The following is a 27,566-nucleotide window of genomic DNA, read 5'->3' on the forward strand; positions in this document are numbered from 1 at the left end:
GCATTTGTGTCCTTACTCTTTTAACAGAAGTCCTCTTAGGTAGGATGCTACTTTTTTGTGTGTGCATTTACAGAAACACAAATATGTAGTGAAAGGTATTTGTTGATTTAGATCAGAATATCTGCTGATATACCATTGCTTTATAGTTCTATGTGTGCTCAATCATAGATTGCAGTAGTAAATTTAAATACTACTTCCTTCCATTGTCAAAAATAAACATATGTTTAAATTATATTGTTCTGCAGTTGTGGAAATTCCAGTGATTTTTTTACTTACTTCCAGTTGACTTTGGAAGGTTTTTTTTTGTTTCTAAGGTATGGCAATGTAATTGACATGAGTACAACTTCTAGTTGATTTTAACCTTCCTGTGACAACTTTGAAAGTAGTCTGTTTGTGGAATTGTTGTAAGTGTTTTGAGGTTAATCTGAACTACTTATTCCGTTAAAAGTGATTGTTTGTATGTGAAGGGTCTATGTCCTCTTTAGGAAGACAGCATTCATATTTTATGTATTATCAAAAGGCCATTTTCTGGGAGGCTTGGCAAAGTTTAGGTAGAAACTAAATCTCTACAAACTCAATACAAGTTGGATACTCAACACAAGTCACATGAGAGATGTGCATATTTCCTTCATCTTGTGTTTTACATATGTTTTGTACATAGTTGTTCATTAGGAACAGTTCAGTGTATGTTATTGCACTTTTCCATTTTTGTCACAGGAATGCTGTCCTTAGAAGTACATATCTGAAAGTTGTGCTCTATTGTCTGCTTGTGATACCTTGTTCTGTTGCTCAGCTGGGACTTGGAACATGTAAGAACCTGCAGGGTAGGACAACAGGCAGCTGTCTGTGGCTGCTGATACAAAGTCTTGTGATATTTGATAGTGCTTCTTGGAGTCATACAGAAATGCAAGTCTCTCAGCTATCCTAATAAATAAATAAGCAGAAAACTCAACAGCTGCTTCTGAGGTCTTGTAGACAGGACAGTAAAGGGAAGAACTAAGAAAGTATCATGGTAAGCAAATCCAAATTGTTAAGCAGGCAAAACTCCCTGAACTGAACAAAGCTTACCAGCTCATAAATCACCATTAGAAACTTTGGTGGTTTTTTTGGTTTTTCTTTTGACACAAGCTTTTTGAGTATTTGCAGGTGGAAAACTGTTGGCACTTTGTTATATTTGGACTTCTCTGTGCTAAAATGGCTTAATGGCCTTCAAAATTATTTCTTAGTGATTTTAAGTAGTGTACTGTAAAAATACACAGTGAATTGTGCATTAAAGATATCCAGGCACAGTTAGAAGATATCCAAGTACTATTAGCAGTTCGTTTCCGCTCTCCATATTGCTGATTAACTGAGAGATTTGAATTGAAATAATTTCAAAATTAGATGTAGTTTATTAGATAGAGGGTTTTATTTCTCCATTATGGTTCAGTGATTTCCTTATACTTGAAATGGTGTCATTTAGAGTCTAAGAACTACTGACTTACTGTCCTTCCAATTAATTGAAAAGAAATTGCATTTCCCATGCTATTATTTAGCGAGTTTTTGTTTGACTTTGTGTTTTTTCTTTGATGGATGCCCAGCGTAAATACAAGGTATTTTGAGATGTGGAAAATACTCAGAATCTGTGTAGTATGTAGATCCTAATGCTTTTTGGAAGCCTTCAGTCATTTTTACAAGTCTGAAAGATTTTTATTTTTAATTCTGTTTCTGCTGGATAAGAAACAATACATCATACCTGGTTTCACAATGTATACATGTTGTGACTTTTTAAGTGGCATGGGAAGACACTTTCAGGAAATGGTGACTTTTTTTGAGGACATATGAAAAAATGAAATGCTTTTTGTAGTCTTTCAGACTAGATTTATATAAGCAGAGGATATTAAGTGGCATAAGGTGATAGCAAACAATGAGAGGTTGTATACTTTTTTTTTTTTTAGAAAGATGTGGACAGCCATGTGGTTGGCCTGGACTGTAACCTAGTTAATATGATCCTTTCAGTATCACCTTTAACTTAATTCCTAGCTGAAAATGACTATTTTTAGCCCTTATACTGAATAAAGACTTGGATACTCATGTGAAGTAATTTGAGTTCTTATATGATAGATGGGTTAGTTTTGGTGTTGTCTTTATTCAAAAAGTGCATGTGGTCATGCACAATAGTGCATCATAATCCAGTCACTATCTGTTTGCTTGCACACACCAGGGGACTTTCAATTTAGAAGAGAGTAATTTAATTAGGGAAAAATGTTCCTTTCAAGGATTTTGTACCTAATTTCTTTTAGAAATACCAGAAATTTAAGTCTCCCTACCAACACTTTAAACCTGCTCTAGTCCAGTTTGCATAAGCTGATAATAGTCTTGATTTACAAGAATCTCCTTCCTTGGAGGTCTTCAAGACCCACCTGGACATGTTCCTATGCAACCTGATCTAGGTTGACCTACAGGGGATTGGACTAGATGGTCTCTAAAGGTCACTTCCAACCCTACTGTTCTATGATTCTATGATTTTTGGCCTGAGCCTTTGCTTTATGTACTTCATAACACAATCAGAAAGCTAGTTATATGCATTCTTGCAGTAGACGGGTGAGATTTTCTGGGTTTACAATGATACCTTAATAAGGTGTCAAATCTTCATAAAGTTTTTTGGTTGAAGAATTTGATGGTATTTAAAGATTTATCTAAATTCTAAACTAGAAATTAAAGTAGATGAAAGAGGAAGATGTTTTTAAAATCAGAAATCATAAACCATCTTTCTTCTTGCTTACCTAGTGTTTTTCTTATGTTTTCTTCTTATGCATTGCCTTATTTCTCTATGCAATTTTAAAATTCAAAATTTCAAAATTTTAAAGCAAGCCACTTTTAAACTTTTTTTTTTTTTTTAAAAAAAGTTACCGCCATCTATCCTATTTTTTCCTATAATCAAAGTCTGTTGATTCTGTGATTCACTATATCTAGCTCTTGCAGTATTTAGGTCTTGTTAAAAATCATTTAGATTCAGGGCAGTGATAAATCAGATAAAAGCTTTAGAGAGATCTTTTGATTTCGTATTGAAGATACTTGTCTTGGTCTGAAGATAAACATTAAGATGGAGTTATTGTCATGTGCTGTAATTGGCATTGTTGGTAAAGTTCATGTCTGCTTACTGGAAGGGAAAACTGATCAGGAGCAAATGAAAAGATGGCAAAAATAAAAATCGCAATTTCTGCACATGAAATTTTACTCTAGTCATGCTGTACGTGGTCTTTATTGACTCTTCTGAGGCCTGTCAAGCCTCTAGTTCTGTTGGGCTGGTTTCTGTCATAGATGACCGTTGCTTTTAGCTTATTCAGGTCATGGACTCACAGTATTGTGACCAACGGTACAATCTGTTCTTATTCATTAAAAATGAGAAATCAGGGAATGAAAAAGCGAAGTGGGAAACTTATAGAGAAATCAAACAATGGAAGTCAAGGTAGGAACTCAGGTCTTCAGTTACATTTAATCATCAGGATTAAGATAGACTTGTGCAGAGATGAGATTCTGTGTTGTTCGTTAAGCCAGTTTTAGTGAGATTCAGGTTAGCTAATGATACCTGTGATATTTTAGTAGCTTAAGTTCCAGAAACTTGGCAGAAGGAAACAGGGAAAGTGATAGTTCTAAGTGTTAGTTTTCCTTTTAGGTCACATGTTGTCCTCATGCTAATTCTATTTCTCTTTAACATTTAAAAAAACAGTAAAAGGTAGACTACACTGCACTAGTGGTTTTTACCTGTTGAAGAGGCCTAGCTGCCAGTACCAGCTTCAAAATTGCCAGTTCCTTCAAAATTCTATATGATTAAAATTGTGTTTGCTCAAAAGAACTTTTTGCCATATTTTTTGAGTTACGGGATAGTTAGTATCTTGTAGCAAATTCTCACTAGAATCAGGATTTTTTTTAGATTGTCTTCTGAATATGTACATTAGAACTTTTTCATCCATACAAGATGTACCATACATATAATACATTTTTGTCTTTTTTTCCTTTTTCTAAGGCTGATAAAGAATTTGTATGGTCCCTGTGGAAACATCTCCAAGTGTCGAGTCCAGATCTTACTCAAGCTGTCAGCTTGGTTGTAGAAAGGTGAGTTTAAAGATTTAACATGGTGCTAAAACAAAAAGCAAATTTTTTGGTATGGATTGAATCATAGAATCATAGAATCATTATGGTTGGAAAAGACCTTTAGGATTGAGTCCAACCACTAACCTCACACTGCCAATCCCATCACTAAACTAAACTATGTTCATCAGCAGCTCATCTATTTGTCTTTTAAGTATCCAGGGATGATGACTCTACCACCTCCCTGGTCAGCCTGGTTATACTTAATAACCCCCTTGGGTAAAAAAGTTCTTCCTAATGTCCAATCTAAACTTTCCCTGGTGCAGCTTGAACCCATTTCCTCTTGTCCTGTCGTTCAGTACTTGAAAATCTCTTTTCAGTGAGGTTGCTGTGCTGCAATTGAACTAAATTTTTCAATTATGAGTGTACTAGCATGTTCTGTTTTTCTATTGAAAGAGCAAGAGAAGGTAAGTAACATTTACCGGTGTCATAAGTGGTTGGATAACAATTATCTGTATATGTTATATTTATCTGTAGTCTTAAAGAAGTGAGAAGCTGAGATGAGATAAGAGAAGAAATGACTATGCAGTTAAATTATTAGTCCTCTGAGAATATTAATAAGTTCTTTATGGAACTTAGATACTGATTGTCATCTGATTGCTATAAATGCTAATTAGTCATCACAATATTTGATGGATTGTTTTAGAATGCTAAAATTTACAAATTCAGAATTTTTGTAGGCTGAAGATAAGGAGAACGTGAACGAGTGGGTAACGTGACTGTCAGAATTCAAACGTGTCTTTTTCTTATGGTCTAAAGGATGCCATGATTCCCTTTTTTAAAATCAAAAGTGGATTTTGAAAAAGTAAAATATGGATGTTAACTTCTTTAAATGGCTTGTCAGTGTTACCTGGGAACCTTATCATATTGCTAGGAGAAGTCCTAGCTCCCTTGGGTTCCTGTTCAGTGCTTTGATCTCGAAAGACTTGTCTTATTTGTTCATGTCTTTGCATTCTGGACCTAACCTGTGAATGTTCTTCCACTTCTGAAAATACAGCATGAAGTTCTTGAGCTTGGAGTGCTTTCACTCTAGTGTTGTCTCATTTTTCTGTATTGTATAATGCAGTGAAGGTTATGTCAAAAAATATGGTATGATCATATAAGTAGAGCTAGTACTCTAAAGCATTCGTATCCAGAGGAAGAAATTTATTATATAAGCAGATGTACCTTGTTTTAATACAGTTATTACCTGATAGTTCATGTGTGATAATCAACAATGATGTCAAATAACTTCTGTCTCTCTACTGGCATGCTTAACCGACAGAGAGTAGTAACTTGGTTCTTAGGACAATGTACTCCTTACTCATTGCTTACATGTTTTGATTTGGGAAGTAGTTTTATTATATGAGGAAAACGTAAAGATTTAAAGCACCTCTCATTTATATTGAAATGCAGATTCTTACTTATTTCATGATAATATTTTGTCATATTTTAATGAAGGTAGTGGTAGACAGGAGTTTTATTAATCATGACTTTGAACTTTGAGGTTGCTTTGATTTGACAGATAGAGCCAGTAGTGTGTATTTTTCTTTTTAGTTGTTGCAGTTTCATTTATTTTGCCTGGGAATGGTCTAATTGTCTCTCTGGAAAAAATGTCTAGCCCAACTTGTGAATCTTCTGCATAAGCACATTACAGCCCTGTATATTGTCTCTTAACTTTTCCAGCTGTAACTTTCGATAATCTTTTCCTAAGTAGTTTCTGTTTCATGACTGTATCTCTTTATACTTAATAATTTCAGAAAAGTTCTCATCTTACTCACTACATTATAGTAGGGGTTTTTTTTGTTTGTTTTAATTGCTACATTGTCAATTTATCTCAGTTCCAGTATTTTGATCAGATTTCCAGGAAATCTGTTATCTACCATGGCTACTGTCCAGAAAATAACAGGACAAGCGATTTTCTGGCCTTGTTAATCTAGGAAAAATATGTGATTTTAACTGGTAAAGAGATTGGATTACCTAGTAACAATTATAAGCAAAATGATTCTCAAAACATGTCATTTGGCAAATCTGTGCTACTCACAGCATATTACCTATATTTTACACAGTTGTATTGGAGAAGACTTGGAAATTGAAAACTTACACTGAATCTGATAAAAAGCGGCTTGAATCTTCTCAGAGATTTTTTTCCGTTCTTATCTATATTAGGAAAAACATTGACCCAGTCATATAAAAATTGGTATTATTTTCCATCTTGTGCTGGCTTGCTAAGGAATTTTGAGATAGATACAAACCAGAATGAAATGGACTTAAATATTTTGTTGCTTCTGTTTTTGACATGGTTACAAATAATGGTTTTATAGCTTCATTTTTTTAAGTGCATTCTTTCCACTAAAAATTCCATAACCAAGAAACTTGCAGTGCCTACCAGGTCTTCAGTATAGACTACACAAGATCAGAAGCCACCTACCTAATAGTAGCAGACAGAATCTAAGAAAGTGTAGTTGTATGTGTCCTAGATCATATATATAATGAACCAAACAATATTGTACAGTGTATTTCAGTCTTTGAATTGACTGCAGATTACAGTAACAGAAATAAAAAGATGCAGGAGTGACAGGGCAAAATGTTTCCTTACAACATTGTACACCGTGAATGTGAAATTAAGAAAAAAGAAAAAAAATGTATTAGGAGAAATTAGTGAGCAGTACTAGTCATACAGTCAGGTAATTTATAGTTGTAGCATTAATTTGTATTTATAGCATTAGACAATTTCTTATAGTATCTTTTTCTCAAACCAGGAAAATGTAAAAGGCATAATTTGAGGTACATAGAGGGGAATTAATAGTAGGTTTCCATTATTTGTCTGCTATTTTGAAGTGCTTTCATGGTCCTGAAATAGAAGTTTGCCTGCCTTAAAATTGTAAAAATATTGCTGGTACCTTTTTATGGCTGTTCTGTTGATTCCTGTAATACACCAATGATATTTTACTTTTCAGCAGTCTTTGCAGTTCTTGCTGGATAAGTGTAACTGTATTCTCATTTTAATATTTAGCTATAAACAAAAAAATATCTTTACTGTGCAAATGAGAAATACCTTTGGGATATGTAAAAGCCTCCAGGTATTTTCAAACAAGCCATTGTAAAAGTACTACTCATGTTAGTATACTTTTCAGCTGCTTTAAATACTATTGATCTAAGTATTATGTAAAGAGCATGCTATTTCTAGACCACTGCCTTTTTAAACATTCTTTTTGATGATGAGTTTGAAAAAAAAAAAAAAAGTGGTAGAAAGTACCTTTTACAGGTAAAAGCATGGGTAAACTCAAATAGAGATGCAATTCAGATGAGAGTATCAAAGGTTTTGAAATATTTTTGTAAACTTTGAGAGCTATCCTTTAAGAATTTTCTAATATGTGACATCTTGACAGGTCAATGACTTTATTTTTCTCCAAGGCTTCTAGCTGACTCCTTTCCTTTCTTCTGGAAGGAAGATGTAGCAGGATCAATTAATGATCAAACAGAAATACAAGTCTTGGTAGATGTAAATGGGAATTGTAGTGTGCTAGATAATATCCTTGCAGATAGTTACATTTGGCAGGCATGTTTACGTAAATCTTTTTCCACACCTAGATTCCAAGTTTACAGTGTCTTGCAATTCTTAACAAAAAGCAAGATTGAATTTATCATTTGAGGCCACCTAAAACACAGTGGCAACCTGAATGTTAGTGAATTTTGTTAGATTGAGTTTTGGTGTTCTTTCAGGTGAGTTATATTTGTCTAAAGGTCTACAAATGGGCAGAAACTTAGCTGAAGAGCAATCAGTTTCTCAAAAGAGATTTTGTAAAGACAATCACAGGAACTTACACAGTGGTTTGCTGCCTGCTGTGAGAAGGAAATTGTGGAAGAAACACTAAACAGGTTGACATAGATTTCTCACTGACTGATGACATGCAGATGTACTAAGAATGACAAGTACTTTTTATGTAAAAATACAAATGAATGTGCTTTGTGAATGAGCAATATAGATGTTATGGCTAATGTTAATTGAAAAAGAATTTCAAAAACCAACTTGCCTCTTTTGAAGGAATGATAAATAGATTGCAAAAGCTTTCTTAAAACATTTACCATTTTATTCTTGTGCAAATTGACAGGAAACGACATTACAAGCAAATGAGGAAGTAAACAAGGTCTAAGACATTTTTAAAGGCCGTTGCTGTTTTGTCACTCTGAGTCTAAACTAAAGTGGACACCCTAGTTATTATCACTCAATAAAGTGGACAGAATAATAGAGCATAAGAGTACAACCTTTCTGTCTAAGGTCAAATAATTGTGATTTTCTACAGTTGATGAAAGTTTAATATCCTGTTTCATTAAAAATTCTCAGAACATTGAACATAAGTCAACATTCCATGGAGAAGAAGGTATTATGCAGCTTGCATGTGTGCATATCTGCATATCGGAGCACAAAATATTGACATGATAATTGCAGTCAAGCCTGATTGAACAGTGGCCTCTGGGAATTCAGCTGGTGTTGTACCAACTGGATGGCTGCTCAGGACACAGTTTGAAATGCAAGGTGCAAGTTAGCACTTTATTCAGCACAGGCAGGCATCATTTAAAAATCCTTGGGGGAAACCCTGGTGATGTGCAGATGTTAAAGCAGTCTGTTCTGAAGTGCTGATATTTTGAACACTGTAAGAGTCTTGTGTATTTTAGATGAAAAATGTTTGCAAAACTATTAGGGAAAAATATCACTATTTTTTTTACTACTCTAGTGTAAAAATATATTTAGTATTTTATGAACCTTACGTAAGATAAGAGGCCGCAGTAAAATATCTAATGAATTAAATCAAGTTGGAAATGAAAGAAAAAATACATTACTATTATGATGCTTTTCCTTCTTGATACATGTCATGGAACACAGAACTAGCTTTATAAATAATTTACTAAGGATATATTTCCATTTTGCAATTTTTTTTTAATTAGATCTTAAATTATTTTTATAAAGAAACAAAACTAACTATATGATTCTGTTATAGAAAATATCTGCTTAGAACGTACAAAATGTGTGATATCAATTTAAACTGTTTTGCTACATGCTATTTTAGAAGTAGTAATAAGTATTAAAAAAGTTTCTAATGTGCATCAATTATAATTCATCAGGAAGTATAAGGAATCTTCTAGAATTTGAGGTAAAAATAAACTCTCCATTAACTGAAAACCATTTAGCTCTGATTTTTTAAATCTCATCTTAATAAGTACACGGAAACACAGTAAGGTTTGGAAGATTAAGGCAGAGACTGTTTCTGCTAACTAGCGATCACAGCCAAGGGGATGTGGCTATACACAGTAAATTATAGTAATGGTGTCATATTTACAGTAACATTGACAATATGTCGTCTACAACTTCTTTGCTTGTGAGCAATTCATTATCTGTGGCACCAACATTGAGTGTGTGCCCTTGTGTAAGTCTGTAAAGACTGGAAGAGATACTAATAAAATTAATTAAGTGCTACATCACTTAAGATGATATTTTGTAGCCTTTTTAGTTCTGCATCTCTTTAGATTAAAAAAAAAATCTTTCAAAAGTAACAATATTTCTAGAACCAGTTTATTTTACTTGTATAGATATGTTAAAATGTAGCCTTTATTCTTTTACTACACAGTCCAAAGTTTGCAGTGTAACCTTCACTTGCTTAGCTATTTAAGACCGAATTTGTAAATGTTTGCCTTTTTTTTTAAGTCCTGCTGTATGTAAAACTGAAAGGACATATTCCATGAAATAGCTAAACAACAAATTCAGTTAAAGTTAAAATTATTTTCATTTGTTTTGATGTAAAAATGACATAATTGTACACAACTTTAAATTACTTTTTCTTGATAAATGGCTAATTGATTGACTGATACCAGATGCCTTTTTTCCCCCCCAGTGCTTTTGCTGAAGATTTTAGGAAGTGTTGTGATTTATAAACTCCAATAAACTTCTGGTTTTTAAAACCTTAAGGTTTTTATAGTACATTTTTTTTGTAATCTAATGTTTCTTTTTTGCCAAGATATTAAAAATATGGTGAACCTCAAAAACATTACTGTATCCTGTTGTGCAGAGTATAGCATAACACAGAAAAAAAGCAACACAGAAAAAGTGTAAAGTTTAAGAATATTTTTCTCAGTTTCTTAATTTTTCTGGGAGTCTGAATCTCAATAATCTTTGTAGCTAAATACATTTGTGTTAAACATTTAAAATAGGTAGTGCTCATGGGAAAACTGATTGGAGCTTAAAACTTGTACAAATTGACAGCCTCTCTTCACTCCATTTTTCATCCTAAAGAAGTCTGCAAATATTCTTAGCTCACATCATTATTGCTCATCAGTGGTTCTAATTAGCTAAACAGGAGTTTGTCTCAGTCATTGATCATCATCAGCTTCTTGACAGTACCTGATTTTTTTTTTTCCCCCCATACCAGTAGACTTTAAAAAATACATTGTAATTACATAATGGCTCAATAAAGCTAGTCAGAGATTTTCCCTAGTATTTGTTACCCTTCTAAGAAAGAGGAGTTGATTGCTGCAATTCTTATCAAGTCCTGTTTCAAGATGTAACAGAAGATCCAGATATGATACATAAGTTCCAGTCAGTCATACTTCTGTGACTGGGGGGAATTGTCCTGTACTGAGCACTGGAAGCTGTCCTATGCCACCAGAAGAACCTGCTGCTAAAGTTCCATGTGAAGTTTCAGTTTACACTTTAGGCTTCTAACAACATCCACTGTATGCATAAAATCTGATAATTAGATTTTTTTCTTTAACTATGGGTGGTAACTGATGAAACTATTTAGGGGGGCATCACTTCAGCCCATGCTATCTAGATAGTCTGAAAGAAAACCTTAGAAGGCAAAAAAATGTTGAATTTAAGCTTTTCCCATTGGTTCTGGGGACAGACCTGCATTTACATTCCTTCACAGCCCTGTTCCAAAAACTGTTGGAGCATCAGATAAACAGAGAAGTTCCTACGTTTAATGTAGAACTGCACTTTGAGTGATAGTGTGTGCCTGTGTTACAGGCATAGTTTTTTTGATTCTTTTTTTTTTTTCTGTCCAGTCCTAGACTGTATTCTTGAAACCTTGTTTGTGCAGCCGTATCATAAAGTCATAGGATTCCATAAATTCTCAACTACCAATAATATACCAGAATTAGCTGTGCATCCTATTCTTCAGTTCTCCAGAGCAGTTTGTTCTTTTACTTGATTTTTGGCTGGTTTATTGATTTTCTTCCCATTTGGTCTTTAGGAAACCTGAAACCAACAAAACACCACAATTGTGGAGTTCTTTTGAACCTTGCTTTTGGAAATTTATCTAACCTGTTAGGTTTTCAAATCATTAATCTATTAGTAAACAAGTTTAAATTGAGTTAAAAGGCTAGCTAATTATGCAGTATTTGTGTTTAACTGGGCCTCTTTTTAAAAAAGGCTGACTTAGAGGAGGTAGTGGTTTGAGGAGTTGGGAAGACAGTGGCATGTTGTGGATGGTAAATAGAAAATGAGTGATTAGACTGATGGTTTTAATTTAAATAGAAATAAAAAAACAGCTGAATTAAAGTGGAAAGGGAAATACATCACTGTGGGAATGAAGACTGGGTAGAATGTAACAGACAGTGGTTAAGGTCAGGATACTTTTGAGGACTGGAGGCAATGCTCTTCAGTGGTTTGTGAAGCTTATGTGTGTATGTGTTTCATTTGATGATTCTTTTTGTGTCTACATTTTACATTCTAAGTACTACGTAGTAAAGATCTACTTTACTTTTTGTCTTCTGAAACTTAAAATTTTGGATCAAGCAGTTATACATGTGTCTAATCTTAAATTCTTAAGTTGCCTAGTTGTAATTAAGACCTGAGGAAATTTGAAGTGCTGTAGTACTTATTTAAAAGTAGATAAATATAGATCTATCACTTCTTCAGAGAGATTATGGTACAGGTGCTTAGGGAGAGAGATAATTCTTGTCAAAATATTTGGTATTTGTATACTGCAAGTATTATCTTTGAAAATGGGCAATTGTTAAGAGCTGTTAAAGACCCTCACAGGAAAGTAGTTAAGTCTGAGGAAGCCTTGATGTTTTTATACTGAAGCAGTTTTTGGTTCATTTAAGTTGTAGAATAATGTACAGTACCTATTATAAACACTAGATCTATGTCAAGAAAATGTACAAACTTTTGTGGTTTTAGACAAATAATCTATTCACAGATTTTTCTTTTCATATGATCTCCTAATTTTTAAAGTTTTTTGACAACTTTTAGTTCAAAATTTTATAAGCTTATCAGAAAATCTTTTACTGTTTTCTAAAACCTGACTGTGATTTCTGTAAACTAGTTATGCAATTTGAGCAGGTGGGTTGTAACTGTCATGTGTTATGAAGTCTACTTGTTTTCTCTCTTGTGCCCTTTTTTTGTCCTTAGGGTTTTTTTTCAAAGGACATCAGTGTAACCTTTGGAGTACATCAGATAACTTCACACTTGCAAGGACCTCTGTTATTGCAGTCTCCTTAGTTGAGTTTTAGTGGATGTCAAAGTGAAACTGAAAAACTGACTGTACTATGTATTTCACTGCTCATGTCTTCCTATCAACCTGTCATGACAATACCTTGATACTTCTTATCAGGTGAACAGATGCTTTGATGTCAGAATCTGATGTGTATTTTTTGTTGTGTTTCTGCCCCAGTTAAAACGTTAAATATCTTTTAGATGTGAAATGTGTTTAGGAACAGTTGCTGGATTTTCGCTGGTCTCTGCTCATTACAGGTCCTGAATTATTTTCTTTATGGACACAGTTTTTTTTTTTTCTATGCCAGTTAGCATCTATTTTTTGTTTCTCCTAGCTACACATAATTTCAGTACATAACTTTTCAGCTAGGTTTTTGTTAGTTTGTTCTCTAGCTCTACAACATGTCAGTGCTGCTGTATTTGCAGCAGGAAGGTGATACTGAATGATGCCTTGAGACCTCAGTTTCCAAAAACCGTGGTTTCAACTCCATACTGTTTTTGTTTAATTATTTATTTACTCAGATTTAGACTAGATATTTCAGCAGTCTAGAACTTAACTTAAAACATGTTATTGGATGACCTGTGGGGACAATGTAGTTTAGTCTTTAAAATCATTGATAACAGTGTAATATGCAGGAATATGTAATAGTGATGAAGAGCAATTGTACGTGTATCTATTATCTATGTTGGTTTCTGTTATAAAATACTTCAACAAATGAAGTCTTTTGTCTACAGCAGGGTATTTTCATCAACTTTTGATCAGATTTACAAACTCATGGGTACACTCTTCCATCTTTTCCAGTTCTGGAACATTCCCATTTAATACAGCAAAAGTTGCACAGTAGGATTCTCTGGCTTCTAGGGGTGGATTATATAGAGCCATGACAGAAGTGTGAACTGTATTGTGAGAGCAGAGATAATCTGAATGATCTTCTACTTCCTTCACCTGTTGTGCTGCAGGTGCCTGAAGTATTTGTCATTTTTAGGGAATATATGTTTCTTGGACTTTTTGTCACAGACATATGATAGGAACAGTTTTGCACTAAGGAACCTGTATATCATTACCATTGCAACATTTATTTTTCTTTCTGTGTAAAATGGAAGCTGGTAAGAGCATCAGCATTTAAAACTCAGTCAAGAAATAGGATAACAATGAGATGAGTTGTTTTATTAAACAAACCATTAATGTTTCATCCAGCTAGTTTTCTACAAAGTATTGCAGAGGTGATTATAGCCCTACACTTATTAACTACATAGTAAAATAGTTGTCAATGCCATGTAGCTGGGAGAAGGGCTTTGCAGACTCATCTTAGTGGCTTTGCGTTGCCACGGAGGGAAGAAAGCATTTTACTCAATCTATGGACAAGTATATTTTCTGTATTTGGGAAAGAATGAGACAGATAATTTCAACTGCTTAAAACCATATTTTAAGACCTCTTACTTCTGTTTCTTTTTGAACAAAGTTTTGTTAGCTGTTTACAGATGTAATTTGCTGTCACTTGCCATATGTTCCCTGATTAATTCTGCAAGGCTTGTCAGTTTCAGATAATTTAATTTTCTGTGCTTTAAAATGACATTCATTATAAGGACATGAAAAATTCAAATGATTAACTGCAATTTATGACTAATAAAGTGTCTACTTTTTTTGTTCATTTCCAGAGAAAAGCAGAAAGCTGAAGTCAAGGACAGAAGGGTTTTAGAGATTTTGCAAGCCAAAGACAGTAAAATAGAAAGCCTAGAACAGGTTTGTATTATGTTTAAATAGAGCAATTAAGAAAACTTCTGTCATTGACGTGAAATTTATGTTTCCTAAAATGTGAAAGTAGTTTGCAGTTGTGTCTTAAAGTAAAAGTAACAGGTCATTCAGAGATGGTAAACTGATAAAGTATTAAACTGTTCTGAGTTGTTCACACATTTAATTTTTCACCTAAAAAGTTTATATGATTTTTAGATGAAACTTCTTCTGAAAAGTTTTCTCTCATTATCTAATAGAGAACCGAAACTTGGATTTTAATCTAGAAGATTTCTGACTATTTTTAGGCTTGTAATGTGCTCTTGGCTTGGAAAGATTTGCCATCTTAATAACTACAAAAATTAAGCATTTGTAGAGTAATGAGGACTAAACAATTATTGTCCTAAAGGCAATGGAGCTATGTATTTTAGTGTTACTAACTTGTAACAATACTTACTAACTGTTAACATAAACTATAAAACATTTCTGATAAATCCAAAGTGTCCTATGTAAGTCTTACAACATGTGTATTTTCTACTGAACTCTTCACTGAAAACTGAGCGCTATGTATCAATTTAAAAAAAACATACCATATATAGAGCCAAACCACTGGTTAAATTGAGAACATGTGAGTACATTTATTAAAAATAAAAAATATTTATTTGAAAAGTAATTAAAAGCTTTTGAACCCTTCATAGTATTTGAAATACAGTACTTAATGATATCCAACATTGATAAATACTAAACACAAGAGAAGAATAAACATTGCACGTTCCTTTCCTCCATAAATCTAAAATAGCTGCGTCTTCAAGACTGAGGAGAAAATAAAGTACTTTTCCACTTTATTAAGACTGTTCATAAGATAAAAGTCATAATCAGATCAAATGTGAAATGGAAGGAGAGAAAAAGAATTAGAGTTACTTCACAAATTATAAAGCTGGTAGAAAAACACAGCCAAAGGTTGAGGATGTGCTTTCAGGTGTATCAGTCGCACAGTTTCTGGGGATAAAAGCCTGACTGATAGGTAATTTTCCAAAGAGTCACAGAATGGTTGAGGTTGGGTCTCGATAGACCCCTGCTGAAGCAGGGTCAGCTAGAGGTGGTTGCCCAGGACCATGTCCGGATGGCTTCTGAGTATATCTCCAAGGTAGAGACTCCATTGCCTCCTTGAGCAACCTGTGCCAGTGCTCAGTCACCCTCACAGTGAAAAAGTGTTGCCAGATATTCTAAGGAAACCTCCTATGCTTCTGTTTGTGTTCATTGCCTCTGGTCATACCCCTGGGCACCACTGGAAGGAGCCTTGCTCTATTGTCTTTGGATCTGTGTGATGAACAAGCTTGCCAAGAGTGCACTCTCCTTTCACACAGATCACTAGAGAATTTTCTCACATTTCTGGTGGCCTTTACTAGGGTCTTGATGGAGTTGAGATAAGTTGTATAAGTTGTTTAGTGGTCAAAAGTCAGGTTTCCAGAGCTTATGTACTTCTGGTTTGTTCAAAATAAACCTGATGCACCTGCTGCATGGTGAGAAACACCACTGAAATGAGGTTTCTCATTCTATTACTTTGTATAACAGCATTGGCTGGAGTTTTTTTTGTGTTGTCATGTCCTCATGACAGTATGTGTGATTTGAAATATGTCCAGTGCATACATACACATAATTTTCATAAGCCATCAATTCATGATTATTCTTTCATTTGTACCCTATCCTTAGCTGGAAGAGAAAATACCTGTGTGAAAAGTTTATAAGAATTTGTATGCAGTAATATGGCTTCAGAAGGGCTGCCTGCTGTGGCAGCTTCTGAACTTGTAGTGCCCATCTCCATGAGATTGCTTTCTGTGGTTTCAGATCAGTTTCATAATTGATTGAAATGGATTAGAAATCTGAAATTGATAGAGTGGTGCAATTACATCCGGAAGTAGAGAGGGTCTGAAAATATAACTAGAACCAAGAAAAAGTGGCAGCTGGGAAAGGAGGGCTTGGCAACAGGACGGAGGAGTTAACAAGTAAGGAGGACAGAAGCTGCTTTTTTTATGGTTGTCATGACTTAAATGAGTGTTATAATACAACTCTTTCAAAATAGCTTCCCTTAGAGTATCATTGACTTGGGGGAGGGGAGGTGTGGAGGACACCAGATGGTGCCAGTGACCAGTGCTGTATATAAAAGCTGCGTGCAGAGGTGGTGTCATTCTGATCTTCTTGCCTTATCCAGTGGCTGGGATGCCACAGGATTGAATCAAGAAGGGCATCATTTTCTGAGTTTTTTGAGTGATTTCAGTGGTTTTTCAATCAAAGACTGGAGTTAGCATAGATAACAATGTATTAAAGAGCATTCTCTTTTTTTTTTTTTTTTATGGATTTGCTCTTCTCTTGTTCACCAAAGGTGAAAAAGATATTTGTGTAATTAATTTGCAAATACGTTGCTTATGAAACTATGAGTTTTCACAGTAATGACAATGAACATTCTTTTCGGTAAAGGATTGACAGCAAGACTTCAAGGCTGCGTATTGCAATCTATCAATCTGTAACATGTAGGAAGGTGAGATTATCCAGTCATCTCTTGAGTTGTTTTTCACTTCCTCATTACACTTTATACAGAGGTATCAGTTGCAACAGTATCATTTGTCATAGGGTATTTCTTTACTAGGATTTTCTGATTGTCTAACAAACAGCTGATTGTCTGAGCCCACGCTGAATAAGGGAAAAAAGGCAAATAAGTCATATATCTCATAATTCAACATGTATGTGAGCTGATATTTCTGTCAAACAACAACAAAACCCTAGAAGAATAATTTTTTTTTTTTTTCTCATATATTCTCCCTAAACTTTGTCCTGACATGCTGTTCTGGGTTTGGCTGGGATAGAATTAATTTTCATGAGAAGCCACCCCTTTAAAATTACTGTAAGAAAGATAAACATATTCTCCATACCCCAAGTGAGATGTATATAGTTATTTAATATTGAGAGCTAATTTTGATTATTTGTAGTGAGATATTTAAACTGTTTGAATGTTTAATCAACATTACGGAAAATCAACTAAAATAATACATTTAAAAATTTTTGACTGAGAAGTAATATGGTCTTTAATCACTTTTATATAACATAAATGGGGAAAAAAGTGCTCAAATATTCATGAGAACGGATTCTGTGGCTTTAAGGATAAAAACAGTATAAGACACATTTTTTGAAAAGTTCTGCTGTTTAATAACTTTAGAACAGAGTACAGTACATGCATTGAACTTTTCTGTACTTTACTGTGACTTCAGTTAGTTGTGCAACTCTCCTAAATTACACTGATGTAAGACATTTTCTTGTCATGGGTTTATTAAGTAACTGAATATCCTGTTAAATATTTTACATATTAAATAATGTGGAGCGTATAAAAATGTACCATTTGAAGGTTCAAATAAATACAGTATCTATTAAATCACGTTTTTCCCCATCTATTATTGCACATAAATTTAGTACAATATAGATTGTATTGGAGTTTTCAGTTGTATTTTTTGCTTTGCTCCTTTTCTTAAATTCCTGTGTTTGGAATTGGTTGATACATAGCTTATCTCGATAGTCTCAGCTGGGCCTTATCTAGCATATATATTCACTGTAAATGTTGTGTGGTAGAGAATCTTACTCCTTCAAAGGTGATGGCTAGATTGCTTTATCTATACTATCTTATTGCTTTCATCTTTGTTTTTCACAGTGTCTCAAAACTTTTTTCTCAGTTATGTATCCTTGCCGTATATACACAATTTCTCTGTATGTTTCAGGGAAAATAATTTGTAACTGCTTCTTTTAAGTGGCTAACTCACTATAATAGGATTTTAATTATTTGTCTTATGAAATCTGACTGCTGCAAATACCTTTTTGCCATTTGACTTTTTCTTTGGAAATGTTTCTGACCTGGTGTATTTAATTCATGGTATTTGTGTCTCAAGTAGATCACTGGTGCTTTCTTTTTTCATTCTTTTAAAATAAGGTGAAGGTTTTTGAAGAATATTCTTTTTTTTCATTTAAACAATTAGTTCAGAGGATAATGTGGGAAAAGAGAACTCAGTATTTTGCCATTCATGCAATAGGTAGCTTCTTATTTGCCTTAGAGGATGAAATTAAAGATGTGTAAAAGAAGTGGTAAACCTCTTATGTCTTCTGTAATATTGTTAATTAATTAGGTTTCAATTTTGATTTGGAGGAACTAAAGCTAATCTTTTTGTCCTAGACCTTGTAACGTTTCAAAACCTTATCAACTGATTATACTCCAGAGGGGTTAAAATAGTACTAGCTTGTCTCATTATCTGCACTTGAAAATCTCCAGCTTGCTGTGCAAATCTATATTAAAGGCCTTTTAATGGATCCAATTGAAAGAAGCATAGTTCTACCTTCAAGCATTAATTAACACTAATAATTTTTTTTAACTTTTGTACCTTCACCTGATTGTATTTATCTTTATAATAAAGTGCTGTTATTAAATTAAGAAAAATGTATACACACATTATTGCTATCTAAACGCTTTATTTCCAGTAGCATATAACCTTGATTATTCTCATGTAATGAGGGACGTGAGGATAATTTCAGTAAGAGCGAGTTTGGATGAGTGTGTTAGTAGTGCTGAGATTATGCAAAGTTTATAAACTCTTTGCAAAAAAAAAGTTTGTCCAGTGAGTGAGATTTGTAGATAATAAAGTGAAGAATGTCTGTACACTGCCTTTTTTTTTTTCTTTAAAAAGTTCATTTTATTCAACATGTACCTTAGACAAGGGATCTGCCTTCAATTGCGAAACCTGTATGTTTTATGTAGCCTCTTTGAACTCCATCAGTGCGTTGTCCTATGTCTTTGTGCCTTTCTGCTTACCATTTTCTAGTTAGTTTTCTCATAAAATTAAGAGATAGAAGGGGCTGCTCTGACTGGTGAAGGAAGATATTTATTATTGAAATAGTTGAAAGTTGCAGATTCTGGTTGACTGACAGAAGGCTACCTGGGGTAAGTGATATGATTACTATGGCTAGTACCTGTGGGCATGTTTGTCTGAATAAATTAATAAGCTGTAAATTACAGTGTACCTTTACAGCTCGTTAGTTAGAATTCTCAGTAGGAGTGCTTCCTCTACAAGTTGAAAAATGTGTTTCTGTGAGATAGCTGGCTCCATTTTAAGGAAGGAGCTTTCCTACTTAATCTGCAAAAAAGCATCCACATTGGGTGTTCATACAGATGTTCTGTATGGCCAGATGGCCATAGAAGTGGACAGTGGTATTTCTTCACAGCCCAAAATCCTAGCTGCATTTAGATTATACAAGAAGTAGTACAGTAAGCAGAGAAACATGATGTTTCTTGTCCTCTGCCCATTCCACTGGTTTGAAATGCTCAATTCTTGTGTTAGCAAAGCTCAGTATTCAAGCCTGGAAAAAAGGGAGGTCGTCTTTGATCTCATTCATGGTATGGGGACCTGAGGTCTGGTTTGAAAAATTTCTTGACAGTCCAGCTACGAATAGTTATCATGTAGCCAATTAGAGGTAGAATAGGATATCCTTTTTTCTTGAGATAAAAATGGTTTCAAGGGCCATTGCAAACTGTTTTTACTGCAGAAGAGATAAACTTCTTAACTGTGTTCAGCAGAACACAGTTTACTTTAATTGTAAAGTCAGTATAGTTTTAAGAGGGCAAATCTGGATTTTATTCCTCCTTTAAGGATGTTGTAGATGTGGAATCTTTTTCTACATCATGGCTTCTCACTTGAATAAAGGCAAATTTCCTCAAGTTCAAGAAAGTTGTTCCTTAAGGACCAGGTAGCAGAAAGAAGCATACAGTGCCCTTTGAGATTCGATTCAGCCCTTATGAATCTGCTGACACCACTTAGGAAGGAGCTTGTCACAAAAGTTGATCATATCAACAGCTGTACTTTATTTACTACACCTGATCTGGCAACATTGATGTATGTGAGTGTAATGAGATACTGCCATGTCAGGAGTAGATGCTAGTAGGTGGTGTTTCCTGCAGATCTTACGTAGTCATGCACAGAGACAGAAATGAACTCTGAGGACCTTGTGTAGGCCTTGCTGAGGAGGAAAGCCTAGAAAAAAAACCCAGCCTAGTTCCATCAAGACTGTGCTCTTCAATAAAGAGGAGAGAAAAGCTTGTCTTAGTGGGTTGTTGGTTTGTTGGAATTAGTACAAAAAATAGGGGCTAAGAAGATGCTTTGTATTTTCTGCCTCTTGACCTAGAAGGCTGGGCTGTTGCTTCCCATAGTTTTGAAATATAGCTGCTAATAAGAGAGGAAGGAATACAGAAAGTATCAATGTATTGGACAGTGCTGCTTTGCAGTGCTATTTTATAGATCCTATAGAAAATATAGTCTGTCCTGGTGCAGAGAAATCATTAAACAAAAGAGGAGAGAGAATGTATTTTGAGCAGCTAAAGGTTAATATGACGTTAGAGGTAACAAGATTGTCAGATTATATTGTCTGTGTTCACTGTAGTTATTCTGAGAGCTGTCATATCCTTATTAGAGGAAAATGGACAGTTAATCTCTAAATCTAGCAGAGGCATTACTGCAATACATACTATACTGGGAGAGGTGCTGAATTTATTATGAAACTACAGCTTTGCTTTTTTTTGGAAATGCGTTCTAAGTTCCAAATTCAAGATGTGTTTTTGTGAAAAACTGCTTCTGAGTATTGCCTGCTCACAGGGCAAAGAATTTCTGTATTCCTCGTTTCTGAGGTGGAAAACATATTGTACATGTGCTAGAAACAGTATTTGACTCCCTTGTCAGTGTGAAAATGCAGCTGCTGGCAATGGTTGCTTACACCATGCCTGTGCAACAGAAGGGATGCAAAGGATTGTAGGATATTGTAAGAACTTAACAGAATAGCAGAGCTTTGCTTTTAGTGTATGAGAGGAGGAATGCTGTGCAGTGTAGTTGTAAGAAGCAGCTTGAGTGAAATTAGATGATGCATATCATAAAAAAGTTTTGTCAGTGCTGTGACCTACTTAGCAGATAACTGACCAGAGATGTTTCCTTGCTAGTGAAAGTGAGGTGCTAGTTGCAAGACTAATACACTAAACAAAGTCAGTTTATTTTCATCACGTGTTCCAATGTTAAGGAATTCTTTCAGGTGGTTCAATTAAGATGGCAAACCTTGCTGAAGACACCAAATAAATCATGTCAGACAAGTCCAAGGAGGGCAATAGGGAACACAGTGTTTATGATAGAGTGTGCTGTTTGATGCTTCCTTAATCTATACGTCAGGTGAGAATTTAGGAGCAAGACTTGACTGGTGGTGGAGGAGTAAGTACATATTTCCTACCTGCAGGACAAAGTCAGATGGTCATATTTCTTTTCTGCCCCTTAGTAGGACCATTACACTTGATCCTCTTAAAAAGTTTTAAAGAATCTTCGTTGTCCTCCTCCTGCAAAAAAAGACTTTAGCACATAAATGGTATGTAAGCACATTTGAATGTAGAATGTTTTAAGAGTGTTTTTCCTTGCATACATCTTTAAGTGTTTTATTTCTTGATAGAAATAGGCTTTCAAAAGTTCTCATTCGTTTTGGGAATGCATTTGCACATGCCTCTTTGCAACATCATACTTCTTTTTCTCAGAAACAATTCTTTAAAATTGTTTAGTCTCAGAAAGTCCTGAAAAGTATGAGATGAGATAAGGAAAAAGAAACAAACTTCTGCTGGTATGAAAATCAAGTGAGCTCCCCCACTTCAGCTCCCGTCTCTTTGTGGTTAGGTTTGTATTTTAAGATTGCTACAGTATAAGGACAGGTGTGAAAAACAGAACTTAATAATGGGACATGCACTCACAATTCTATTGTGTGAGTTCCATTTTAATCCACTGTATGTCAGATTACCATTTTTCTTGTTTTCTTTGACCTTGTTAGGAATCAAGTTCTAAGATAAATAGGTAACTGTTAATACAGGCATCCTTTTGAAGGGTACTGTAGACTTGGGTAGAACTGTTGGCATTTTACTTCTGGATCAATATGGATTTACTAGCTGGTGTCATTGTGACTGTGAGAGGACACCATACATACTACAAAATGCAGTGGATGACTTCTTTAACATACTACTATTAATTATTAACATAGAACTTCTGTTCATCTTACATCTGAAAGTAATTAAAGAAACTAATGAAATATCATGAGATGAAAAGCAGCAGATTTATTTTGTTCTTTTTTCTTCATTTATGTTTTCCTTTATTCAGGAGAACTAAATGAGGATATGACTGAGAATGTTATTTGTTAAACATGTATAAGTGTTCAAGTTTTGAACCAGAAGGATTAACAAAGTTGAAAAACATGTAAAGGGAAAATTGAGAAAGCTAATCAAGGAAAGCTATGAAATGTTCCTAGCACATTTTTAGTGCTGCTACTTATTGTTCACTTCCTGCTAGAAAGAAAAGGGAAGTTGGAAAAAAGGAGAGAAAGTTGGAAAAAAGGAGAAAAAGGAGTGTGGCAAGTCAGCTTTGGCTACTGGGTGGGGAAAAAGAGATGATGAAAGGGAGAGAATAAATATGTAAATTTTGAAGTAGAAATTTTGAAGAAAAGAGTGTAAAAGAATATTGTTTTAACATTTAAGTTGTAATTTCATTAATAAATTACTTTTGTTTCTGCTTAAGATGCTAGGTTTTTCATTAAAAAACACTGCTTGGGGGAAAATACTTCAATTTTTCATCAGATCCGGTTGTTTTGTTGTTGTTTTTTTAATGTGGTATATATTAGAAGTGTACAACTGCACAATAAAAGCTTCTGATAAAGAATGTAATTAAGAAAGCACAGAACATATTGTTTATTTGGTAGTGCAAATTGTATGCATGCCCTGTTGTTGCTGTCGTAGATGGACACTGTTAATGTGGTGCAAAGACTTGAGCTTTTTCATGAAGTATTCCAAGAACTAATGATAGAAACAAGGTATGTCATTGCATTTCTGAATCTGGGTATTTTTATCAAATAGCAGTAAGTAATTGAGTTAACTTCTTGACATGAAATAAAACCTGCTCTTATCTAGTTTTTATGTATCTGTGTAGAGGGAGGTACACAATGCTGATTCAGTAACACATTCTGATCAAATTTCTATGACTTTTTGATTTTTACCCCTCCTTACTAAAAATGTAAAAAAAACTGGAGAACATTTAATGCAGTAGTAGATTTACAGCTATTACATCCTCTTTTCTGCATGCTCTTTATTTAGCAGATTAAGAAGTCTTTCACTGAAGAGTGGAAGTTCAGCGATGATATCTGCAACACTGGAGAGTCCATAACTACTGATAGTGTTATCCTAACTCCTATCATAATTTGTTTGGAAGCAAACTCCTAGCATTAAAAGAGTTAAATTTTTATTGCCACTTTCACTATCTCCATACAGTAGCATACTATGTAAATTCACACTGGATAAATATGAAGTTTAAAAAAACTTTTTGTCTAGCTAGTCACATGTAATATTTACAGTTATCCTACTGCCATGGAAAGACTCTGAGGTGTTCAGAGCTAAGACAAAAAAAGACTATTGTCCCTCTTCAGTTGTGATCTGTAGTTTTTGTAGCTCATTTCCTTGGTTTCAATTTGTGATTTTGCTTCCTGTGCAGATTGATATGGTTATATATTAAAAAAATAGATTTTGCCAGAAAACAACATTATTGGGGAAGAAAAAAAAAAAAGTATTGTGTTGGAACTAAAGAAATGCCATGGGAAAGTGTAAAAATGAATTCTGGATTGACAGTCCTCTTAAACATCAAAAGACCTGCTCCACCAGGTCTCAGTGTTTCTTGTACATATTGTTGCCTGGAGCATTCTAGGCTCCAGCAGTATACCAGGGATAGCCTTTGATTTTTCCCAGCCAAAGAAAGGGTGAAATCAGATTCCTTTGATTTTCATTAGAGCAAGTTCACTTCTAGAATACAGTTTTCTTTCATGTATTTGGAATTTTGTGTATGGAAAATCGTTGGAAGTGTACTCTAGTTATCTTAGTTATATGACCTTTTTTTTTTAAATAATTCTTGAGCACCAAGCTGTCAAAAGCCTATTGAACATTGATTTTGTCCTGTTGTTTTCAAACAAGCATAACTGCAATTGGTGCAAGATGTAAGCTGAGATTGTTCTTGTGTAGCGTTAGGCTGTCTTTTATGGTATCTAAACAAAACCAGTAGATACTGTGGGAATAGATGAGTTCCTGATGAGTGTTTTTGTCTGGTGAAGTCTGTCAAAATAACCTTATGTGAGAGGTTTCCCCAAATGTTCATCAGGTATGGTTTTTTTCTGCCTTGTCTACCAGAGCAGGGTAGCTTTTCAGGAATGCTCTGTTCTCTGCTGTAAGAAATCAATCTTCCCTCTCTTCCTCCCTTTATACAAGGTAATTCATAGGTTGAAGAAGCATAGTGCAAAAACAACTGCACAGGCAAAAACAGGTGATAATTTACTTAATTATCTATATCTCAGAAATTCTTCTGTATGACCCTTATTTCTACCCAGTCATGGCTCCTGGGTAATACTCCTGGTTTTTTTCCCTTCTTTATAAACATGTGAAATGAGCAGATAGTAGAATAAAAGTTCAATTCATTTAGAGGAAAAAGATAAGAGCACACAAAGTGGTACCCAAGAAAAATGCTTTGGAACACAACAGGATTTTTTTCCCATTCACATATAGCTTACCTAAGTAACATTCCACTTCTGCTGCACTGGATGATTTTGTAGACTACTCAGGTGAGTTTGCTGCTTGGTGATTGATGTGGCATATTTGTCTTTTGATTGATTTACAGTCTTAAGTGGATCTGTTGTGGGGATAAGTAACTAGTATGCAAGTGATTCAGGTTAATCTGCCTGATTATCCTACAAAGTATGCTAAGTAACTAGCTTATTTGAGTTTAAAGTTTCATTTCAGCAATATAGAACAAACATTTGAAATAGCTAGTTGCACTGATGTCTCCATTCATCCTTCAAATTGCTGCAAAACATCCCATTCCAAACAAGACCCAAAGTTCTTTGATTTCACTTCACAAATATACATATGCTTGCCAGTTTCCACACACTGTGTAATTGAAACTAAGTAGTTACATTATGTAGCTTATGCACTCAAATGCCTTAAAGAGTCACTGTGAGATTTTGTGAGAGCTTGTATTTGTGAATTTTTAACTCTGTATTAGAGACAATAGACTCCTTAAGATAGGCAGAATTTCTAAGAGAGTTCTTCAAATATAGACTTTGTCTTGATAAATATTGAAGAAGTAGTAACGAGCTGGAAGGAAGACTCAAAGGAGCTGCTTACTCAAATTCTATAAGGACCTGGAGAGTGGGAGGGAGGCAAGATGCTTTTCATAGTAATGTGGATTCATACCTTTTTAAAGATATAACTAAATCTTCTCTGCCAGCAACATTTTCTTCATGTAATAATATACCTGAAGGAAATATTTTGCTTTTTGAACATGAAAATTGAGCCTGGTGTCTGTTAAGTTCAAAATGTGAATGAGAGAAATCCTTAGTTTGGAGAAGGTTTCTTAATTTCATTATCCTTTCCTTAGTGTCTGCTGATAACAAACTAGACTGTGTTATCTTGCTGAGAAAAATTACATATAAATTTCTGAATATGAAATTCAGATGTAGTTTTGCTTTGGAGGAAATGGAAGAATCATGATGAACCTATATTCTTAGGCAGACTTTGACGAGAGTCTGTTCAAAGTGCCATTGCTATAGAATCAGTCTTTTTTTTTTTTTTCCTGTCTGCTTGGTTGGAATTAATGACATCTGAGGCAAAAATCTGAGATATGAGAATATGAGGTTTCTGTATTTTACTTTCATTTTTCTGTCAATCTTTATTCTCTTTTTTCCATTCTCTTCAATTCACATTCAGTTTCTTCTCCACATGTTTAGCAACTACTGTTGGAAAATACACAGTTTCATATATTCTTGGAATTCTACTGTGGCTGCTACTGAGTATGAGGTGTAACAATTTTTTTTTCTTAAATGGAGTTTTTTAGCTTAGGGGAAAAAATATATTACCTCCCTACACTATTTACTAAACATTATGTGTTCATGGTTGGTTGTTTTCAGTATTTGCTACATGAGTTAGCTGTGTTGCACAAGTTAGCTGTGCTGCATTACCTTTCTCAAATGCTGAACCAGTGCAGAGTTTGTACTTGCTTGGACATGTTTTCTGCTATGTAGTGTGGCATAAGTTGTTTTTTTAATTATTATTATTTGATAAGTAATGCTACTATATTCGTAACAGTATTTGTAACTCTATGGTTAGAAATGTAGTGGGTCAAAGGGCTAAAAAAATACTAAATAGGGAAGGATAATATATAGAAAACACTTGAAGTTGGTGATAGGAGAAGAAGTAGAATAATAAAAATACTTGCAAGGAAAGTGGGAATGTGATGTGTAGGAAAAGTGAAGAGGCCTGCAGAAGAGAGGCAGACATTCAAAGTAAGCTAGAAAAAGTTACAATCGTACTGCTGCACTAGCTCACTAGTGATAATTCATAATTAAGAAATAAAATTTCTGCCTACCATAGTTTTATAATCAAATATGTGAAATTAGTGCATTTTATATGATTTAGCTGCAGAAATAATGAAAAATGCAGTTTTATTGGCTGTCAAGCTAGTTGTCAAATGTTAGAACATAGTGCAACAGAATGGGCAGAGAATATGTATTTTCTTCTCCATATTTGTTTTTGCAGAATAGGGAAAAGAGTGTGCATATCTTGAGGAGAACATGGTACTTTAGGTGGTATTCATACTCTAAAAATTGCTGCATCTTTCTGTGGTTGTTGCTGTGTGACCAGTTTCCTTGTGTAGTGTGAGGGCTCTGGATGCCAAGACACTGACGCCGTTCCATCTGTGGAGCAAGCCCTGCTTACCCCTTGAAGTTACTTGGAGTTCAGTGGTGACATAGGTTCCCCTTTTTGCCTTAATCGTTACATGCTGGTTGAAAGGTATTATTTTACGTGTTTTTTCTCAGCACCTTTTCATTTATTTTTCAAATCTGAAATACATGTGTAAAAGATTTAACCATTCAGATGTTCAAAACCCTTATGTATGTTATCAGCAGTGTAATCACAGAATTGTTTTGATCCAAAAAGACCTTTAATGTCATCATGTTGTAGAATAATGTAAAGGTATATCCTCTTGTTGATAATTTTCTTATGTTTCTGAACACATTTAATTTAGCTTATATGTTAAAAGCAAAACAGTTGCATTTTTGTCCTGAGGTAACAGTTCAGTCTATTTG

At 34.4% G+C, this 27,566-nt stretch overlaps 1 protein-coding gene across 6 annotated transcripts in view; it reads left to right on the plus strand.

Moving 5' to 3' along the window:
* CNTLN (centlein) overlaps positions 1 to 27,566 on the plus strand; it is a 267,553-nt gene that overhangs the window by 86,890 nt on the left and 153,097 nt on the right. For all 6 annotated transcript variants that reach the window (XM_062018635.1, XM_062018636.1, XM_062018632.1 and 3 more), the window contains 2 exons: positions 4,010 to 4,098; positions 14,270 to 14,354. In XM_062018635.1, the coding sequence (XP_061874619.1) occupies positions 4,010 to 4,098; positions 14,270 to 14,354 (174 nt within the window). The remainder of the gene's footprint in view (positions 1 to 4,009; positions 4,099 to 14,269; positions 14,355 to 27,566) is intronic.

Source organism: Colius striatus, chromosome Z, assembly GCF_028858725.1.
Source record: "Colius striatus isolate bColStr4 chromosome Z, bColStr4.1.hap1, whole genome shotgun sequence".
Classification (NCBI taxonomy): domain Eukaryota; kingdom Metazoa; phylum Chordata; class Aves; order Coliiformes; family Coliidae; genus Colius; species Colius striatus.